This window comes from Balaenoptera borealis (genome assembly GCF_965194805.1).
Source record: "Balaenoptera borealis genome assembly, chromosome: 4".
In the NCBI taxonomy this organism is placed as follows: Eukaryota; Metazoa; Chordata; class Mammalia; order Artiodactyla; family Balaenopteridae; genus Balaenoptera; species Balaenoptera borealis.
In genome coordinates this window covers 36195719-36217702 of record NC_138861.1, presented here as the reverse complement: position 1 = coordinate 36217702, position 21984 = coordinate 36195719, and the positions used below count along the sequence as shown (strand labels likewise).

The following is a 21984-nucleotide window of genomic DNA, read 5'->3' as shown; positions in this document are numbered from 1 at the left end:
AAGTAAGACTTCAAAAATGTGGTCACTCTTGCTTACATTTTCTCTGGAAACTCAGAGAATAGAGAATCAAAGAAAGCATTTTAAGGTACATGGTCTTTTTCTGTCCTCCTCAGCTTTCTCTGCTCGTGACTGACGAGAAGACACCATCCTACAGTCCACCACGTATAAGAACAGAAAGCAATGGAGCTTAGTAACGTACAGCAGTTACCTTACAAATGCTGCCGACTGCCTGACCTCTGCCATCCGTATCTAACGCTCTTCCACTTTCCAAGCGCAGTTCACAGATAAGGAGGCCGAGGGCACCACAAGAGAACTACTGAAAATATAAGCACGCGAGTGACTTTTTTTTTTTTTTTTTTATTGAGTTGTTTTTTTTAATTAATTAATTAATTAATTTATGGCTGTGCTGGGTCTTCGTTTCTCTGCAAGGGCCCTCTCTGGTTGTGGCAAGTGGGGGCCACTCTTCATCGCGGTGCGCGGGCCTTTCACTATCGTGGCCTCTCTTGTTGCGGAACACAGGCTCCAGACGCGCAGGCTCAGTAGTTGTGGCTCACGGGCCCAGCTGCTCCGCGGCATGTGGGATCTTCCCAGACCAGGGCTCGAACCCGTGTCCCCTGCATTGGCAGGCAGATTCTCAACCACTGCGCCACCAGGGAAGCCCGCGAGTGACTTTTAATATTAAAATACTTTATTAAAATGAAGTGCATCCTACCCAATAACTTTATGTATATGAAAAGATATATAAAGTTATTGGATAGGATGCACTTCATTAGTCTCTGCTTTTAAAAGCTTTCAACAACAGGTCTGCCGCTAGGCCTGGGGACAGGGCCCCACTGAGAACGCTTTCTTCCAGGAGAGGAATCCGTTTCCGGACTGTGGGGTGGGTCCTGAAATGTTCTACCACATTTTCCTGAATGAGGTTCCACATCCAAACTCTCTGCTGCTTCTGTCGCTTGGCAGTCAGCTCCCCACTGGCAAGCATCACATCCTGGAATTCTTTCATTGTGTCCCACATTTCAGTGATCCCCTCTCCACTTCTGGCAGAAATACGAATTACCTGTTGAAAAGGGAAGAACCAGAACTATATTACTTAAAACGATAGAAAACATTGTCATGGGGACTCTGGCATTTGCCAATTAAGTCTTACAGTCTATGGCATGGCAATAGGGAGGCGACAAAAATGAGACATTTTATCATCGTGTCAAAGTAGACATACTGAGAAATATGCTAAGGTAACTTACTACGGTTACTAAGTGCGAAGCAGAAATAAGACACGGATTCAAGGTCATATTTTTTAGCTCAGAGGTTTATTTTGACTGGGGATTGCTCGAATGGTCTTCAGAGACCAAAGGGATGAACTGGGAAATGGTCACTCGGATGAGAAGGGCAACGCTACGTAGGTTTCCCTGAGGCCTGAGAGCCAGAAAATGAAACCAAGCTGAGAGAATAGCCCCGTTCCCTCCGTCAAACTGCCTGGTTCAGCAGGTGCTACGAGCACGGGTATCTGCATGGACAAGACAGCTCCAGACGCAGCACAGACAACGTGCCGGGAGCCGACAGCAAGACGTGTCATCGTTGTTCTCGTTATAGCGATTACAGGTTACTCTTTAATAACACAGGGCCCTGCTACAGATAAAGCGTCCGCATCAGTATTACTGCATCACTTACTATGGGGTTTTTTTTTCCTTATGGAAAACATCACCCGACAAGCATAATGGGAAGGAAAGTTACCACATCAAAAGCCTGTTCTCTCCTACTCAAACTCTAACCTAGATAATCAAGTGGTTAATTGCGCCATAATCTTCAGGATGGTTCCTTGCAGAATGGATTTGTCATCACATCCAAATGGCTCGAGCCAGCATTAAGCAATCTAATTTATCGCCTCACATCTAGTTTTTGGCATCTAGTGGTTGAAGGATTATACTTAAAATCATAACTACACACTTGGTGGCTTTGTCATAATTTTTAAAATTATAATCTCACCTACAAGCAAAGACTGATTATATGTCTAGCTTGGGACTCACATCCTCTCTTCTAACGGGCACAGTCTACTCAGGGTGAAAACTGCAGAACAGAATGCAAGCTGACCTTTGGTCTCCAGACTCCTGAACGCCTGCGGAGTAATTTCAGCGCGCTCACATACTCTGCTTGTATCCTTCGAGCTGGCACGACCAAGTCTCCATCAGATTTGGTTATAGCGACCAGATCGGCCATCTCAATTATACCTCTTTTAATACCCTCGTGAGAAAAAGAAAAGAAAGTGATTTATCTGAAACATTTCATGCCATCAAAAATGGGACACCAGTTACTGCTAAGGTTTTGAAACTCATACACTCCAACTTTTTCTCTGCACCCTCCCAAGCTGTGGGTCCTAGGAATCACAATTATTGACAGAAATTACTCAAAAGCACTGACTCTTGGGATCATGGAAGTCATGTGTAATATCTCTTTCAAATTTGGAGACTAACACGCTGAAATACATTCAGAATTAGAGTAAATATATCATCCAGACACAATATGATTGAGTGGCAGGAGAGAGTTCACACTGCCTCATGATGGATTCCACTTCTCGGGAGCTAACCCTGCAGGATGCAAAACCATCCATCATTCAGGTGCTTGAAAAGGAAAACACCCACGTCACTAACATGTTCATTTCCAGAAACAGAGTCTTTGAAGTTTTCCTTAAATGTATGTAGCATTTTTTTTTGATTTGCATTTGAGGAAAAAATAACCTGATGGCTAAAAACACCTCAATCTCTTGATTTAAATTATGTTGCGTGAAAACACTAGAAAAATCCTAAGGCCAAACCTTATTTGGAAAATGAAGATTTTGCTATCTAAGATTAAAATTCCTTTTCAAATATTTCAAAACGTAACTTTCAATGGTTAAGTTCTAAGAGTTAATGTTTCTAAACTGCAGCATCCAGAGTCTGATGTCACTAGTTTTGCAGAATTTTTCAACTGAAGGGGAGGTGCTGTATAATATAGAATTTGGGGACTTCCCTGGTGGCGCAGTGGTTAAGAATCCTCCTGCTAATGCAGGGGACACAGGTTCAAGCCCTGGTCCGGGAAGCTCCCACATGCCGCGGAACAACTAAGCCCGTGCACCACAACTACTGAGCCTGCACTCTAGAGCCCGAGTACCGCAACTACTGAGCCCACACGCCGCATCTACTGAAGCCCGCGCGCTCTAGATCCCGTGCTCCACAACAAGAGAAGCCACTGCAATGAGAAGCCTGCGCACAGCAAGGAAGAGTAGCCCCCGCTCGCTGCAACTGGAGAAAGCCCATGCCCAGCAACAAAGACCCAACGCAGCCAAAAATAAAATAAATAAATAAATAAATAAATAAATAAATAAATAAATAAATACATAAAAATTTTTTAAAAAAACAGAATTTGTCTGGTCTTTGTCCAAGGTTCCTGGGAGGTAACTGCTAAATCCTCGGAGTTTCCTGAGTGATAGCAGTGACTTTGTTATTCGCCATGGGTGCCTGGGACCATACCTGGGTTTACGCAAGATCACTCAGAATGGGGGCTGACCACACCAGAAGAACCAACCACGTGATTAGAGGGTTGGGCCTTTGAGCCATGCGCTAGCAGCCTGACCTCCTCTGGGGAGGGCGGGGGCTGGAGACTGAGCTCAATCATGTGGACAGGGATTCGGTCAGTCACGCCTACATAATAAAACCCCAACAAAAACCACAGACACTGAAGCTCAGGAGAGCTCCTTGGCTGGTGATGCACATGCATGTGCCAAGAGGGAAATGTGTCCTGAGGACACAGAAGTTTCGAGTTTGGGACCCTTCCAGACCTCTCTCTCTGTGTCTCTTCATTTGGCTGGTCCTGATTTGCATCCTTCATAATAAAACTCTAACTGGTACTGCAGTGCTTTCCTGAGTTCTGTGAGTCATACTAGTGAATTACCGAACCTGAGGGTAAGTGGGAACCCCCATGTTTGCAGCCAGTCAGAGGCATGGGTGGCTTGGGAACCCCCAGGCCTGCTGCTGTGTCCGGAGTGAAAGCAGTCTTGGGAGGATGGTGCCCTCACCCTGTGAAGGCTGTGCTAACTCCAGGGAGTTAATGCCAGACTGCACTGCAGGAGGAAAGGAAGAACCCTTTCTACAATATATAAACTACGACAGTGGCATCCCAGTTAAAAGCAAAGGAATATCTCATGAGGACCTTTTCAACCAGCTGTAGCACAAACACCCATGTAACAGTGGTCTCTTGGCTGGAGCTATCCCCCATGTTACAGGTGGAAAGACTAAGTTGTGTCATTAGCTCAAGGTCATAAGTTCTACTACTATAAGTTGGGGAAAAAAAATAGAGAGTTTGCCTTTGACCTGGGTATTTTAGCCAACATGAATGATGTTTCTTTCCCTACACTAATATCAACTTAATTTACAAAAAACCCACAACATTGGGAATTTGTACTTTCAGAGATGTACACTTTGTGTTTTGGGGGGTGAAAAAGTCAAAATAATTACCTGCAATTCATCTCCTCCTGCTGGTGGCAGTAGTAAAACAAACATGTCAACCATGTCAGCAACGGCAAACTCCGACTGCCCCACACCTGAAATTTTAAATCACGAGTGTATACAAAACATTCACAGGAGTCTGACCTTCTCGACTCCCCTGACCACCACTTCCACTCCAGTTCATCTGCTCATACTGACCGTCACACGCTCGACCTGATCCCACTTTAACCACCACCTCTGAACAATGTGTTAAATGCCACTGCCTCACCCGACGGCAAAGCTGTGACCCTCCCCACCTCTCTCCCGCCCTCGTTCCCACCAACTCAGTCTCTGACCACATGGAGAACGTGAAGACCTGCGCTCTCTCCTCACTCTCGCTGCTCTTTCTCGGCTTCCCTTTCGCGGGTGAGCAGCTTGAGCGCCTGATTCTAACCTTAGACCAGTCTGGCAGCTTCCTTGCCTTCTCATCCTTCTATCACCCTGCAAAGCCCACCCATGGATCAGTCCTATGTCCGTGTCTTTCCTGCATTAAGTGTCCTGGAGAAATCCCTCAGCTGTGTGGACAGGCGCCACCAGAGGGTCATGGGCTCCAACATCGGCTACATCTTCCTCTTGGTACAGGAAAAGCGATGCCCCTGAACGCCCTCGGGCAGCTTCCTTCCTGTTTCCCACAGTGGCTACTACAGACGCTCACTGTCCCATCATCTCCCCACATGACGATGACTGATGACCGCGGCACCTGCTTCACAGCCAAACAGAGGCAAGGATGCCCTCAGCCTCCCCCCGCCACCCCACAGAGAAGCAGAAACAACACACACTCCTCCCGGCTACCTCCTCGCCAGGCCCAGGGTCAGAAGCATCGGCTGAAGACTGGCCTCTCCTTCCTTCCCACCTCCCCTGGGCTCTGGCTCTGCTTTATCTCCAACCTCCCCTTGTCTACAGGCTCCCGTCCCTCAAACATCCCATGAGTTGGGCTCAAGTCTTTCTCATCTGAAAACAAAACACAACCAGAAAATAAGAAGACAAAAACACCCAACCTCCTGCCATCATCACCGCGTTTCTTTCTCCTGATAGCTACAACCTCGTGCCATCATCACCGCGTTTCTCTCTTTCTCTTGATAGCTAAACGTCTGGGAAAAGGCAATTTATGCCCACTGTCCTCACGCGACTACGTCACATTAACCTCAATCTGCGTAAATCTGACTCCCACATCCCCCACTCCACTCCACCTCCTCTCCAACTCTCTCCTTCCTTGGTGGGGCAGAGACTTCTGGTCGCCCACGCAATGTTCATTCTTCCCTATTTCCTTCCCCCAGGGTCGCTAGGGCCATTAGTGTCCCAGGTGAAAGACCACATGTACCAGACCCCCCGTCAGCCAGAGATGTTAATGTGTGAAAGCAAAAGTCACTGGATGGCATTTCCAGGAGAGTTCCTTCAAGAGGGCAAAGCCAGCCAGGAGGTATATCGCTTCCGACCCCTTCCCCCTTCCTTATTCCCCCTTCTTCCTTCCTTCTACCTGGAACAGGGAGGTGAGTTAGAGCTTCATCAGCCGTCTTGTATCCATGGGCAACCTTGAGGCTGGAAACGAAGTGCTAAGAATGGAGAGCAGGGAGAACCGCCCCCCCTCCCTGGGGCGCTGTAGAACCACCCAGCCCTGTGGGCCTGCCTGCCTCCAGGCTTCTTTTATTTACAAAAAAAACAAATACACAAACAAAACCCACCCTCTTCCTTGTTTGAGTCAGAGATAGTTTGAGTCTCTGAAACATGCAGCCAAACACAACTTTCAGTTAATATGTGTGATTTTATGGTCCTCTTCCCCCTTGATTCTCCTACCACTACTCAGGCAACTTTTCCTCCACCTGCCCTGAGACGATGGACTCCTGGACTCCAGCCCATGTCTTCACTCCCTGCCTTCATGCTCCATGCTCTAAGGATCCTGCGCAAAATGCAGTGCCCTGACTGGGCCACATTCGCTCACTCCTGTGTGTTTCGGTCAAGGCCCTTTAGCCCATACTTTACTTAACTCCAACCCTCCCTTCAAAACTGAGTTCAGGGGCTTCCCTGGTGGCACAGTGGTTAAGAATCCGACTGCCAATGCAGGGGACACAGGTTCGAGCCCTGGTCCGGGAACATCCCACATGCTGCGGAGCAACTAAGCCCGTGTGCCACAACTACTGAAGCCTGCGCACCTAGAGACCGTGCTCCTCAACAAGAGAAGCCACCGCGATGAGAAGCCTGCTCACCGCAACGAAGAGTAGCCCCCGCTCGCCGCAACTAGAGAAAGCCCGCGTGCAGCAATGAAGACCCAATGCAGCAAAAATAAAATTAAAAAAAAAAAAACAAAACTGAGTTCAACTGTCACCTCCTCCCTGAAGTCTTCCCTGATCCCCCAAATCTGAGTCAGGTTGTGTCACAAACATTGATCACACAGTAATATAACAAATTGTCTCTCCACGGGAGTGAAGTTCTTGGGGTTTCCTTTTCAGTATTTTCGTTGTGCGTAACCATGTGCTAGGGATATAAAGGTGAAATAAAACATGAGGTGCCCAACTACACTAATCTTCTTAGTGAATACTGCAGACATATGACTCTGCTTAAATAAAATGGGTGTTATGTTAAAGTAGTGTTTCCATAGGTCAGCCTAATGCTGACAGCTCTCCTCCAGCACTGAGAACATACCGCCCTGTATAACAGTTATCCAGATACAGGGCTCACCTTTCTTTTCTTTAAGGGTAAGGATTATAGCCTATATACTCATATCTCCTACAGAGTCTGAGATAGCTTATATTTAATTACCTCTTTAGTAAGCATCTGCTGAATGAACAAAATGAAATTAGCCGTCATTCATCTTTATACAGCATTCATTTTAATAGTATTTTATTGTTATAGAATAGAAAATCACACTCACCCACGGTTTCAATAAGAATTATGTCATATCCGGCTCCTTCGCACAACAGAATAGCTTCATTTGTGGTCCTTGTCACACCTCCCAAAGTACCTCTAGTAGGAGATGGCCTGATGTACGCATTCATATCTCTTGATAACTCAGTCATTCGGGTTTTATCACCTAAGAGTGATCCTAAAACACACAGTTACATTTTATAATCATGGAACACCTATAAGGGCCAATTATCAATCAGCCAATTCCTAGGGGAAGTGCTTTAGGACATTTCTCCCCAAACCGCAAATTGTATTTCATATTATTAAGCTTTTGTCCAACACCATGTATGTAATGATGCCAAATTCATCTATTTAACGTTTTAAGCCCCTCAAAACCTATAATGGCTCCCACTGACTAGAGGTTCAAATCTAGATTCTTCAGTCTTGCATTGGAGGCCCTCAGAATGCTAGCCTACCTTACCTGTCCGATTTCAGCTTCACTAATCCCCAAATCAACCTGCCATTCCAGTTGGGGTGGTTTCTTTACTGTCCTCTTAACGTTGCTGTGTTTATCGTTCTCAGCTGGGAGTGATTTTCTCCCCCAGAGGATACTTAGCAATGTGTAGAGATATTTGTACTTGTCACAACTGGAGGGAAGGGTGTTCCTGGCATCTCATATGTAGAGATCAAGGATACTGTTAAGCATCCTTCCATGTGCAGGACAGCTGCCCACAACAAAGAATGTCATTAGTGCCAAGGTTGAGAAACTCTGCTTTAACTGAGTTGATTGTCTATAGGACCATGTCTTACATATTTTGTGCACTGAATGCTTGTTCACAGTAGGCAATTAACGTAATGCTTGTGGAATAGAACCGTTGCTGTTTCCGTGTGTACTGCGGTATTTTGGCAAACATCAGTACCTGCAAATTCTAGAAGACTGAAAGCCCTGGAATTAGTGAAATTACCTTTACCTTCTTTCCTTTAGCCACGTAGTAACATTTGAAGGTGTAGTGCTGTTCTAACCTGAATTTTAATTTCTGCTCAAGAGCTAACTTTTCCAAAGCTGCTGCTAAACATTGAGGAGTCCCTTAAAGATATGATCTTTTCCCTGATGATTCCAGTTTCGACTTCTCATAGGTTCTAATGCCCCAGCATACACCTACCACAGAGCTCAACTACCTTATTTACTGTACATAAAACTTTGTTCTAAAGTAATTTTCTGGGTGAAATCATCTCTGTGTAAGTCAACAATCTGCCAAAGCTACACTTTAAATTATTATCCTATAGATCCCAACACACCGAACTAAACACTTATGAAATTACTCTCCCATATAATTGTCTTTGCCAGTGAATCTAAAACTGGTGACTGCAGAGCCTTAGGGAGGTCTCCAAGCTCCCACCGCAGGGGGCCTGTGAGTCCAAAGCACAGCAAGGATTGACTACAGGCTTCTCAAACTTCAATGGAATGTTATTTTCACATGTATCTACTGTTACAATGAAAAGGTAAAATTGAATACTTACAGTGTCCTGTTTATCCTTGCATAGTTTTTTCTTTCAAAGTCTTTGTATTTTTACCTGAGAAAAGGACCTTCATTTTTGGTTTGAGAAAGGTTAGGAACCACATAGCTATGTAACTTTAATCAGGTTATCTTATGTCACCATTTCCGCTACTCTTATCTCAAACTATTGTTTTCTTTTGCTATTGCAAGTATTCTAGAGTATTATGACGGTGGGGGGAAAATCTTTGCACCTGTGTGAAAATGAAGGTCACTATAAATAAATTCTTTGTTCAAGTGCTTACCTTTCACAAAGTTCTTAGACTATAAAAAAAGCTAATACACTGACATGGATTTAATCTTGAACTTTGCGAGTATAAATTTTACTTTACGGTTAACCCTTTCATTATAGTGAATCAAAAACTGTGAATGTTCTCAGCTAAATTTCTCAATGGATGGTAATAGGAATTGTTGTCCACCTCTCTATTGACCTAAAGTCCCTGAAATATATCGTATTTATTTTTTAGCATTAAACCCACAGGATAGAAACCAAACCCTTCCACAAAGCACTCTGTATTTCCCCCTTCGCAACACACATTACATTGTAATGGCCTGTGTGCACCTGTCTGTTCCCCTCATGAGATATAAAGCTCCATAAGTCCGAGAGAACTGCATCTTATTCAACATTAAACAACACAGTACCTTTTTTGTACAGGGCCTCGCCTACGATAGGCGCTGAAATACCTGTTAAATGAATAACTGTCATGTGAGATGCTTCAATCATAAAGAGGGGTAAGGGAAGAAAAAGCTTTCCTGAGTATTTATATAGTATGATTTATGTTTCCCTTAAATGATCCTTTGGGGAACTTAGCTTATTCATTTTATCTCTGATGAGCTGCAAATTAAACTTTGAGTGACTGCACGACCTCAGGGCAGTAAGTAATTTCTGAGCACTGTGTGCTGCCAGGAACAGAGCATATCACATGGTCCCTCTAAGAGCTTTCTGTTTAACTGAACACGTAATATAAACAGGTGACAAGTTAAATAGAGCAGGAAGATTTATTTTAAGCTTGAGACGTTACAATAATATGAGGAAATTAATGAGTAAGAAGCCATTTTCTGAACTGAGTAGGGGCTGATGGAGCCAGGAAAAACAGTAAAAGGAAAAGGGGCTGAGCCTCAGGTGTGATAGACAAAGGGGTGAAATTGGCTTTTGATCATCTGCAACTTCTGGCGCCTGTTCTCCTAGTTCTCTACGTACGCAGGCTACTCCTAGGTTACCTGTAAGCTAACCTCCCCTGGAGAACCCGATGCCCCAAACACCTCCCTCAGCCTCCACCTCACACCCACCACCTCCCTTCCTTCACTGAGACCAAACTCAGCGAAAGGTTAGAAGACACCCGTCTGTGCAGATTCCCCCTAAACTGTAACGGAGAGCCGGGTCCACTCCACAAGCCCCTGCTCTGCAATTTACGAAGCAGCAGCAATACTCACCACCACTAGTACAAGAAGAAGGGTCCACAGCCAGCACAGATAATTTGTGCCCTCTCTCAGTAAGCATTTTTCCAAAATATTCTATAAAGGTTGATTTCCCAGCACCAGGAGGCCCAGACAATCCTATGGTGGAGACAGACTTTGCAATTTAATGAAATAAATGAAATCAGCACCATGATGAGTTCTATTGAAATACTACACTACCTTCTACTTCTCCTAATTTATTAAAACCATCGTTAATGTAGTTTAACATTTCCTAAAGCGGTAAACGAAAATCTACCTATTTATCTCATCCCTGAGTAATAGGGATACAGGAGGGAGAGAAGTCAGAGTTCCATATGTTCACCAGATTCACTTTTAAAAATTACAAAATGTGATTTGCCTTTTTAGCATAACGTAGAGCTTTTGGGGCAGACTTCATTGCCTATGTTGTTAATGTGCTGACTTTCTCCAACAACTGTCCACCTCTCATCATGATCAGTAATTATTCCACCCACCCCGATTCTGTCCATGCTATGTTCCCACTGGAAAAACAACTCATTATTCCAGAAATTCCCAGTGATTGAGAAAATAGTTTTCTACTTATGGAATACAATTTTTTCATCTCACTCATAACTCAAAGAAAATAATATAAACTGAATCCTGAAAAATAAACTTTTTTTTTATCTTAAGAAAGGCAGAAAATTCCCCTACTTGGAGAGTTAGCAGACAGTGGCAGGCAAGAACACAAACTCTGGAGCCAGTCGGCCAGTTCTGTTTCTAGCTCTACCTCTTACGAGCTGTGTAATCTTGGGCAAGTCACTTAATCATTCTGTACCTGAGTATATTCTGCCATAAAATGGATATAAGAGCACCTATTTCTTCAGGTTATTGTGAGGAGTAGATGAGTTAATTTTGCAATATGTTTAGAATAGCACATGGCATCAAGAGATATATAACTATATGTTCAGTAAAATCTATAAAACATAAGCACTTAATTGTAACTACGTTCAAAAGTATGTATGGTATACTTGGCCCCACACCACAGTTTTCAGGGCAGGTCTCTGTCTTAACGGGTGCTGAATAAACATTTGTTGCTTTTATTTACCATGGTGATAAAACAACTGCAACAAAGACTCAGGTTTATCTGGCCTCATCAGGTCCAGATGGAAGAACCAGAATAGTGCTGCAAATTTATGAGTTGCTAGTTATGTATGAGTTGCTGGTTAACTCTAGGTATTTCTGGACATTTTCTCTTCAAAGATTCTCTACAGCCTAATAAGTAAACACTTTGTCCTAACTGGAATTTCTCTTTGGGAATTTGCTATTTTGTCCACAATACATAAAGAGTATTAACACCCAGCGCAGTACTCTCAAAAAGAGAGTCCCCGCAGTGAGGGCAGAAGAATAAGGGGTGGGGAAAATGCGGACTCCTACACACAGCAGTTGGTGAGCTCTTTTTGAAATTATCTTTAAAGCATTAGGTCCCATTACCCTAAAATCTAGGAGGTTTTAGGCCCCATATTGCAAATAAACTGAGACGTAAGTAATGCTAATCCACTTTTAAGTCTATTTACTCATTCCTCACACAATTTCTGCACTTTGTCTACCATTTTAAGTTGTTTATAGTGGGAGGGTTGGTTGGAATCACCTAGTTTGCCATCACGAAAAGCGTTCGTTCCACCCAAAACTTGCTTAATTCCTTCTGGTCAAACACATCTAGGTTGTTCTATAATGCACAGCTTCGAAAATATAACAAGCTTATTTGCAATTACAGAAACAGGTCAATTGTTCAAGAAGTGAACACCTAATATTTGTAGACAGCAAATGAACACGGTGTCTCCTTTAAAATGCATTTTGGTGTTAAGCTGGCTGTGCTTAGAGCCAAGCCATTTCCAGAAACTCTAATAAACAAGTATCTGAGGGACCTCCCTGGCGGTGCAGTGGTTAAGAATCCACCTGCCAATGCAAGGGACACGGGTTCGCGCCCTGGTCCGGGAAGATCCCACATGCCGTGGAGCAACTAAGCCCATGTGCCACAACTACTGAGCCTGCGTGCCACAACTACTGAAGCCCACGTGCCTACAGCCCGTGCTCCACAACAAGAGAAGCCACCGTGATGAGAAGCCCGTGCACCACAACGAAAAGTAGCCCCCGCTCGCCACAACTAGAGGAAGCCCGCACGCAGCAACGAAGACCCAACGCAGCCAAAACTAAATAAATAAATAAATTGATTTAAAAAAAAAAGTATCTGAAAGAAGTGAGACTTGCTTAGAGAAAAAACCAACGAAACACCTAAGAAGTAGAATTCTGAAATGTGATAAGGATAATTATGGTTGATATAACCACAACAGCAGGGAAGTCACTTTAGACTATTAAGCAGAAGTTCTGCTGAGAGAAAGGAGTAAACTGGTGAACAGTTCTTCCTGCGCACGTTTCTGTTCTGGGAGCCACAGCGAGATCCCTGCCAAAAGAGAAATCTCACCTTATTCTCTTAAAATACAGAGCCTTCGTTCAAATGGCCACTGCATTTCCCACCACATAACAAGACTAATATTTACAAAGAAAAGGCATTCAAAATTCATTCCAAAATTCTGCAAGTACAAAAAAATCCCCATTAGATCATAAGCTATTTAGACTTATTTTAAAAGAAGAGAGAATTTAGAAAAATATTTACTGGACAGACTAAAAACAAAACAAAAAAACCAAAAAAAACAAAGACTGACCCACTCGAAATGCTAGTGGTTTTCCTTTTAATTTTTCTTGTTCTCTGTGGTGGACCAACACTTTCTGAAGAAGCACCTGGGCTAACTCTTTCTTCCTGTTGTGAGTTGATTCTATAAGAGTTATGGCCTCTGCCAAGCAGGCCCTTTGCCCTTGGATTAAACCAGTATAAAGCTCAGCCACAAGCTTTTGTTCTTTATCAGAAAGTCCTTCTGTTTGTTCCTTTAAGGTTGTTTGTAGACATAATGTTCTCGTTAAACCATTTGACGGCAGCATCCACTTTGCATGATGGAGTCCGAGAGCACTGACTGGCTGAGCACATGGGATTCCTGACCTGAGGTGAGTACTTGAGGGTACGATGAAGTGGTAACGTCGGAAAAGTGTTCTTAAAAGGACTTTAAGGAAGTCCCGGTGAGGATGTTGGAGCAGCATGGGAATATTCATTTTGCCTGTAACTGAAGAAAATGCTGGACGTTTTTTGGTTCAGTGCAATTCGTGACTCCCTAAGAGAAAGAAAAACATATTTTGCCAGTTCAACACGCAACTAAGATACTGAAGTAGTAAAACTGCAAGCTTAGTGTTCTCCCTAGATTCTAAAACACACATACATAATCAGGGGTTTTGGTTGTACAGAGGCATGAAAGTTTCTTCCCAAACTTAAGAGCAAAGACTCCCTCCTTGTCCACAGTTAATATTCAGAGTAACCCAAATCATGAAACTACTGCTCTGCTGTGAAGTCCAGTGCACATTAAAATTTTCTTTTTTAAACAAAAAACAAACATACCAAAAAAAAAAACCAAACAACCCAATAGAGTAGAACTTCTATGTCATGATTATTTTCTTCCGTCTACAAACCTTACATCCATCATAACAATTTCCTCAGATCGAATATACCCTATTCGGAAGCTCATTCAAAAGGTTAAAAAAAAATCCCTCTGATGCTGGCCTTTTATTCATCTCCATAAAAGAAAGGTGATTAGTAAGGCAGGCATTCAGGCAAAAGTTTAGATCCATGTATGTATTCAATAGACTCACCTGGCACACAGATATACACAACAAACGGCCTAACATAAGCACACAAACCACCACCACAAGCCTTCGTGTGGAATGAACTGTGAGGACGGTCTGGAACCTGATCCAGGGCATCTCAAGGTACGGTCAGAACCACCTTGGTGCTTATTAAAAACGCTTATCCCCAGCCCCAGGAATCAGAATCTCCATGGGTAAGCACACTAAAGTTTGAGCCACTATGCAATTGGATGAGGACCCTTCACTTAGATGTACTGATATTCTCCGCTTCAGACTGTATTAGACAATGAAGGCTGACAGGGTCCACTGAGAGTCAGGAGAGTGTGGAGGGTATGAGCCAGGGCCACTCTGCGTCTCTGCCACTTAAGCTATGGTGTCCTTGGGCAAGTTACTTAACCACTCTGCCTCAGCTTCCTCTTGAGTTAAGAGAACAGAGAAGAGACTAGGAAAGCTAGAACAAAATGAGTTAATTCATATAAAAGGCTGGGAACAGTGCCTAGCACATAGTAAGAGCTCAATAAACATTAGCTTTTATTACTGACACCAATTTATAAAACTTTAGTAAAAATTAGGGCATAGGGCTTCCCTGGTGGCGCAGTGGTTGAGAGTCTGCCTGCCAATTCAGGGGACACGGGTTCGAGCCCTGGTCTGGGAAGATCCCACATGCCGCGGAGCAACTAGGCCCGTGAGCCACAACTACTGAGCCTGCACGTCTGGAGCCTGTGCTCCGCAACAAAAGAGGCCGCGATAGTGAGAGGCCCGCGCACCACGATGAAGGGTGGCCCCCACTTGCCACAACTAGAGAAAGCCCTCACACAGAAATGAAGACCCAACACAGCCATAAATAAATAAATAAATAAATAAATAAATAAAATTAAAAAAAAAAATTAGGTCATAGACCTAGCCTCCAGTGGCAAACTAAAATTTACAGACAAAAGATATATAACACCTACCAAGTCTGCATTTATGATTATTTGAAATTTTTGGTTTTCAAGTACCTTGTAGCACATGAAATAAATTACCTTGTGGCTCCCAAGTCCCTCTCTAAATTGTGTTCCAAGGTCAGCACAAAATTAATTTTAGCTAAATAATGTTTTATTAGGAAAAAGAAGAAACATTTTAAGATTTTTTTATTGTTAGAACTATAACTGCTCATTTTTCTATTAGTTTTCTAAAAGGACAATTTATTTTAAAATGTGTAAAAATGTTTCTAAAAAACAATTTAAAAACATCCACTACCACCCTTCACATAAACACACAAAAAGACATTTAAAACAACAACAAAAAATTAAGCGGTGCTCTATTCTGGAAGCTCTCTTTCGATACCACCTCTAAATACACTTCTTTCTCATCCATACCACCACCGCTGCCACCAGACTAGAAAGCGCACAGGCAAGGCTATTTTCTGAGCAGGTACTACCTTCCAGGTCCCAGGCTAGGTTGGTTACAAAAAGAAGAGCGATAATAATGTCTTTGAGGGTGGTGACAGTGATATTTTATTATGTTCCAGTTACTGTACTATAAACTTCTGTATTAGTATTCTAAGGCTGCTGCAACAAATTACCACAAACTTGGTGGATTAAAACAACAGAAATTTATCCTCTCATGGTTCTGGAGGCTGGAAGTCAGAAATCAATGTGTTAGCAGGATGTCACTCTCTCCAAAGGTCCTAGAAGGGGACTCTTCCCTCCAGGGGCTCCTCAGCTCACGGCTGCAACACTCCAATCTCTGCCTCCATCTTCACACGGCCTACTCTTTGTGTCTCTCCTCTGTGCAGACATCTGTTGTTGAATTGGGACCATTCAGATAATCCAAGATGATCTCACCTCAAGATGCTTAACTTAATTACATCTGCAAAGACCCTTTTTCCAAATAAAGTCACATTCTCAAGTTCCAGGGATTAGGACGTGGACATATCTTTTTGGAGGCCACCATTCAATCCACTACACCTCCTTAGGTGGACAGCCTCCTTATCTTACCCTAAATGACGTAATCCCAGCACTTCAACAGCTCACAGAATAATAAACACCGTGTGCAAAGAAAGAACAATGTGCTGTGGGAACAGACAAGGTTACAGAAACTAACTCTCCTGTGGGAGGAGAGGGTTCAAGTCATGGAGGAGTCTATGTCAGGGCTGGGTCTGAAAGGTTAAGCAAAGCTGAAGAAGGATGAGGCAGGCCTTCTAGGCTGAGGACATACTTGTACAGAGGCCGAGCTGGGACTTGGTCTCTTCCCTGCCATATCAGAGAAGACTGAGTAATTCAGTGAAGCAGAAACCTGGCATATATATATATGGAACTAGTGATAAAAAATGAAGCCCGATCAGGATGTAAATTGAGGCCAAGGAAGTAGATTTTGTCTCGGTGGAGGAGAAACAACAGAGATCTTCAGGGAGGGCAGTGACCTAATCAACTTTGGTTCTTAGGAAATAACACTAGGAGCAGCGGCAAGAAGTCAAGAGTGACCAGATCCTGGTAACATACAGCCCAGCCTAGCAAAGACCCAAAAGAGATGATGGGGACCTGGACCAAGGCAAGGCATTAAGGGACGGAGAAGAGAAGCCAGATTCAAGACCCTCTTGTCCACATTAGGGTCCCCAAAGCTTGCCATGGAACCTGGCACATGGCAATTGTTCAAAAAAACGCTCATCTGAACTTATTTCATTTCCCACTTGCTCGTCACTCAAGAGTTTATGAACCACTTTGAAATACTTTATTTCACTTTATTCTCCCAGACAATTCCATGAGGACAGTTGGATAGTTATTACTATTCTCACTTAATAAGGGGAAACCAAGAGTGAGTTAGGTGACTACAGTCATAACCAGTGGCAGGGCCGGGACTCATATCCAGGTCTTTTGACTCTCTGTGGCATTTTGTCTTAATAAATTGTTTTAGAATAAAGGAGAGCTCCTTTGGCTAAGAGGGAAAAAGATATTAGTAACTCTGCCCCTCCCAAAGTGGAGCAAAGAACGGATTAGATTTAAAATATGCCCTTTTATTAATTCCAGATCTTGGTGTCAACCCTAGATTCTCGTATAAAAAGAGGAGTGGTGTCATGCCACATTAAGGGAACACCAAATAACCCTCCACATTTGAGTATGGAATGATTATGGCAGGCTGTTTATCTTCATTTTGTTTCTTTTTCTTTCTCTCTCTTTTTTCCCCCCTTAGGCCAAGATGAAAAATTAGTTTACATTTTCTGTGCAAACCTCATCAGCAGGAGATCCCAATAATGTATTAGGTGACAGAACAGACCAAATTTCTAAAACTTTTAAATGTTTTCTTGCTCCACAGAATAATTCTCACCTGACAACGAAGTACACAACATACTTAAACTCACCTTAACCACATCAACCAGATTTTAAAGGAGTTCGTAAATTTTTTAAAAGCCAATACAGGGCTTCCCTGGTGGCGCAGTGGTTGAGAATCTGCCTGCCAATGCAGGGGACACGGGTTCGAGCCCTGGTCTGGGAAGATCCCACATGCCACGGAGCAACTGGGCCCGTGAGCCACAACTACTGAGCCTGCGCGTCTGGAGCCTGTGCTCCGCAACAAGAGAGGCCGCGATAGTGAGAGGCCTGCGCACCGCGATGAAGAGTGGCCCCCGCTTGCCACAACTAGAGAAAGCCCTCACACAGAAATGAAGACCCAACACAGCCATAAAAATAAATAAAAAGTAAATAAATTAAAAAAAAAACAAAACTTGCTTCCTTTAAAAAAAAAAAAAAAAAAAAGCCAATACAACTCTGCCTTGTATGAACACCTTTCTGCCCTTATTTACATGTCACAGGCAGAACAGACTAAGTCTACTAGAGTGGCAAAGTCATGCAGGTAGGGAGAAGGACTTCCCACCTGCTCGTGTAACTAAGCAGCTTTTCCTGCTTTCTTATGGAAAGAAATCTAATAACTTGGCCAACAATCAAATCAAACTGTTTCAATGAATTTTCACGACTCTTAAGAGTATGGCTTCAACCTACAATTTTACACTGAGCACTACCAAAATAAGAGAAATTTTGCAGCCTTTACAACACACAGTAAGATACCTCAAAGCACCGCCATTCCTAAGAAACCAGAATGTCAACTTATTAATATATAATGAAAAACATCAAGTGAGCAAAAATACTGAAATAGGTTGGGTAAGTGCATCCCCTTCCCTGCAAGAGGGTTCATATGGACAGCAGCATCTTAAGGTGCTAGTTTTCCACATTTGTTTTCCTCCAAAATATCTTTATATCCATTCCATTCTCTCCACCATCATGCCCGCATTACTATAACGACTTTCAAACTCTGATCAAAGTCCATAGGAAGAAATACACTTACATCAGTCAACACACAGGCATATATATAACTAAAAGTTTCATAAAACATTATTTAACCCTATTACATGTGATATCCTCTAATACTCTTTTCTATTTTTTTCTTAAAATGCAGATTGCAATCTACCAATAGGCACAAACTACTATAGCCATTTCTATGGTCATTATTAACCATCTTCCATACTACCACTTATCCTCATAAAATGTAAATCTGACGATATTAATCCACTGCTTAAAACACTTTAAAAGTTCCCTCTATCTTATCTGTTAAAAAAATTTTTTTCTGTGATTTACCTGTTCATTCATTCAGCAACTATTTATTGAGAATCTACCATATGCTAGGCACTCTGCTAAGGCCTTGGAATACACTCGTGTACAGGTCCAACATGGCTCCCAACATCATGAAGTTTACAATCCAGCCAAGACAGTCATCACATAAATCTTTCATACTCTTTATGCGTGCTCTTATCCACTTCTCCAACTTAACTCATCCCCCTCCTCCACTTTTACCATATTGCTGTAACTATTCTGATCTGCACAAAGGTTCCAGAAAAACCCACACTCTTTTATACATCTTGGGCATTGTCCATGATGTTCCTTCTGATTGGAATGCCTTAATCATCTCACAAATTCCTCCTCAGCTGTCAAGACCAACTCAAGACTCTCCTCCTCTATAGACAGTTCCCTGGCCTCCTTTCTATACCCCTTCAGTCATCATTTCTATCTCCTGTCATCATGTACTGGTCACATCCCTCTATTACAGTGCTAATCACATCGTTGTGTGACCATTTTTTAAGATGTCAGTCTTGCCTAGACTGAGTTATCGTTGGATCCACAGCATAAGTTTATGGCTCACAGAATAGATGAATGAATGTATGCTATAGTTTTGTATGGGTCAATAACTCCATTATGCTGATTACTCAGTTGACCAGTGTTCGAAAACTTACATTTTTATAGATTTCACAGTATAAATATATTTTTAGGATTTCCTTCTTAAAGTCCGATTTCAGTATATGGATGTTTTCCTTCATTAAAAATTTGCTCGGCAGCAGCCAGTCTGACTTGGAATATTTGTCTTGAAATTGATCCAATGAATATTCTCCATTTCAATAACTACTCTGGCAAGAAAAAGCATCCAGGAATTCCAAAATCAATACATTAGGTCAGTGTCTGCGGCACAGCACAGTTCATACAGGCGAAGCAGTGTTACACCATGTGTTTCTATTCCTCAATGCTAATCACTTTTGATGTGAAGATAAGCTGTCAGATGCCATTAATCTGGTTACCGTCTCCCATCACCCCCCACAGGAGGCTTTATTTTCTCCTTTTCAAATAATTTCAGGAAATTTTGGTAGAACAGAATGACTTTTTAAACAAGCAACTTTTAAATAGGTCGCTGTTATACAAGAGTAATACAGAACACATACTGAATTCATGCAGGGAATATTCTAAAGTTCTCTGTCCACTTTACCTTTTATCACTCTCTGTTAAGACTCCTATTTCCCAATTTCTACTTTTAGGTTTCAGTCTTCTGGGGAAGTCTTGATTTTTCTAAATTCCATCACCAGTCAATGTTCTGATTCATTTCCACTGCTACTACCCTAGTTCAAATCTGAACTAGTCTTAAGGGGCTCTGAGACTAGCTATGGGATCTGGGCAGTCTCTACTATTCTCCATATGAAAATATTAAGACTTACACATCAGGGCCAAAGTGAGTATGAAATGAAATTGCATGCATGAGAGGGCCTGGTATTGACAGGTGTTAATCAACTCTAAGGAACCTTCTTTCTCTCTTCCCCAGACCTCCATCTTGGACGTCACAGCAAGACTCATACTGAACCATGAATGTGATCTCCTTACTAATCCACCTCAAATTCCTCCAATAGTTTCCCACACCCTAGGACAGTAGTTCTTAAAGTGTGCTCCCAAGATCAGTAGCCTCTCCATCAACTGAGAACTGGTAAGAAGGGGAAATTCTCAAGCCCCACCCCAGACCTTCGGAATCAGGAACTCTGAAGGTGGAGGTCAAGCCTGCCGCCGTCTCACAAGCCTGCCAGGTGATTCTGATGTAAGCTCAAATCTGAGAACCAGTGCCGGAGGATAAAGTCCAGTCTGGCACTGAAGGGTCTCCCAAACCAGTTTTCCTCCATTTACTGCACTTGTCTTCTCAGACCTCTCCTAAGAAGAGTTTACGCATTATCTTCCAAACCTGCTGTTCACGTTCCCCACTGAGATTTTACTCACTCGTGACATCCTTCACCTCCACGACACCTCTCCGTTTCAACCTAGCTTAAACCCCAGTTTTCTTAAATCCCTTCCCATCACAGTTTCCAGGAATTTCTTCCTCATTTGACTGCAATTATTTCTGAGTACTCAGGTGATAATCTGCAGATGTCACAAACTGCCTGTTCCTGGCCCCCAGAGGGTGTGTGAGTGCATAACTGCATGGGTTGCCAATAATATTAAAAATCAAGAAAGAGCACGAAGAGATAGATTTTTGGCCTGTGTCGGAGAAAATCATATCTGTGTATGAGGGACCCACATTCCCACATGGCAACAATCAGCTGAGGGGTACTCGTTTCAAGCATTCACCAGCACTTTCCATGCCAAATAAAGGATTTTCGATATCTTCAAATATCTCCAACTGTAACTTACATTTCTTACCATTATATAACTTTTCACGTTTCTTTTGTCTCTCCTAATAGAATACAGCCCTTAAAAGAACTGAACAGTCTGGTTCTTATTACCTTGCACACAAAACAATATGAAGTTTTTACTACATAAAAGAACATTCTGGACATTGTAGACCCCAAAATGATTAGCAATCTGCACAGCCTTTCGGGAAACTTTTGGTCTTCTACCAACTTGGAAAAGCTACAGTAGTGTTTGTTTCCCAAAGTATATGTATTAAGGCACAACTCTCAAGATAATTAAATTTTTTCAGGCCATTCTGGCTTAGATTGTCTTTCATTTTCTAATGATAAAAACAAATTATCTGAATACAGTATGTCTGCTGGAAGAGACCTAGTCCGCGCCCGACACAGTATTTGACAGAACCTAGATGCTGTTTGTGACTTTCAGTTTGAACCCTATTTTTATATCCTAGATTTTATTCCATAAAAGATGAGTTTTAATTTCCCTCTTTGGTAGTAGCTAACCTGGACTATTGTGCCTTTTTCCGACCCATCCTCTGGTTAACCATTCGCCAGGTTTGGCAGCGGCAAGGGACCAGCCACCTTACCAAAACTGCCTTACTGTGGCACAACGGTAAACTCACAAGCCTGTCCAAAATGATGAAAATTTTAAAACGCTGTTTAAAGAGAATTTCCTTTCTAGGGAGAAAACCAACCTCTGAACCCATTTTGCCGACGCCTGCTTGTCCACACACTTCCCGCACCCCCGACATCATCCAACTCAATAATAGTCTCTTCTTCCTTCCCCCTCCCCAGATCCTCCAGGGGGCGCCCCCGACGCCGACGTGGGCTCCCCGGCGGCCCGAGGCGGGAACCCCGCCGGACTCCGGACGCCGCGCGCAACCCCCAACCCCTACTCACCCACCCGCGACCACGGAAGTAGAGCCCCGCCCCA

The 21984-nt window shown here is 43.0% G+C and overlaps 1 protein-coding gene and 1 long non-coding RNA gene across 4 annotated transcripts in view; one reads left to right on the top strand and one right to left on the bottom strand.

The window, feature by feature from the left end:
• Window positions 1–517: 517 nt before the first annotated feature.
• Window positions 518–21976, bottom strand: MMAA (metabolism of cobalamin associated A). Of its 3 annotated transcripts, none has more exons than XM_082389022.1 (7): window positions 21951–21976; window positions 13054–13554; window positions 10349–10471; window positions 7387–7557; window positions 4488–4573; window positions 2089–2238; window positions 518–1057 (listed from the first exon to the last, which is right to left on the bottom strand). In XM_082389022.1, the coding sequence occupies exons 2-7, from the start codon at window positions 13493–13495 to the stop codon at window positions 770–772; spliced, it is 1260 nt and encodes a 419-aa protein (XP_082245148.1). In that variant the 5' UTR covers window positions 13496–13554; window positions 21951–21976; the 3' UTR covers window positions 518–769. The 3 variants fall into 3 exon arrangements, with proteins under 3 accessions (XP_082245148.1, XP_082245147.1, XP_082245149.1); XM_082389021.1 differs by lacking the exon at window positions 21951–21976 and adding an exon at window positions 21746–21936; XM_082389023.1 differs by lacking the exons at window positions 13054–13554; window positions 21951–21976 and adding an exon at window positions 21746–21931 and having other exon boundaries at window positions 702–1057.
• The window catches only part of LOC309627263, a 55032-nt gene continuing 46609 nt past the window's right edge, over window positions 13562–21984 (top strand). The window contains exon 1 of the long non-coding RNA XR_014243640.1: window positions 13562–14971. This is a non-coding gene — a long non-coding RNA (uncharacterized lncRNA). The remainder of the gene's footprint in view (window positions 14972–21984) is intronic.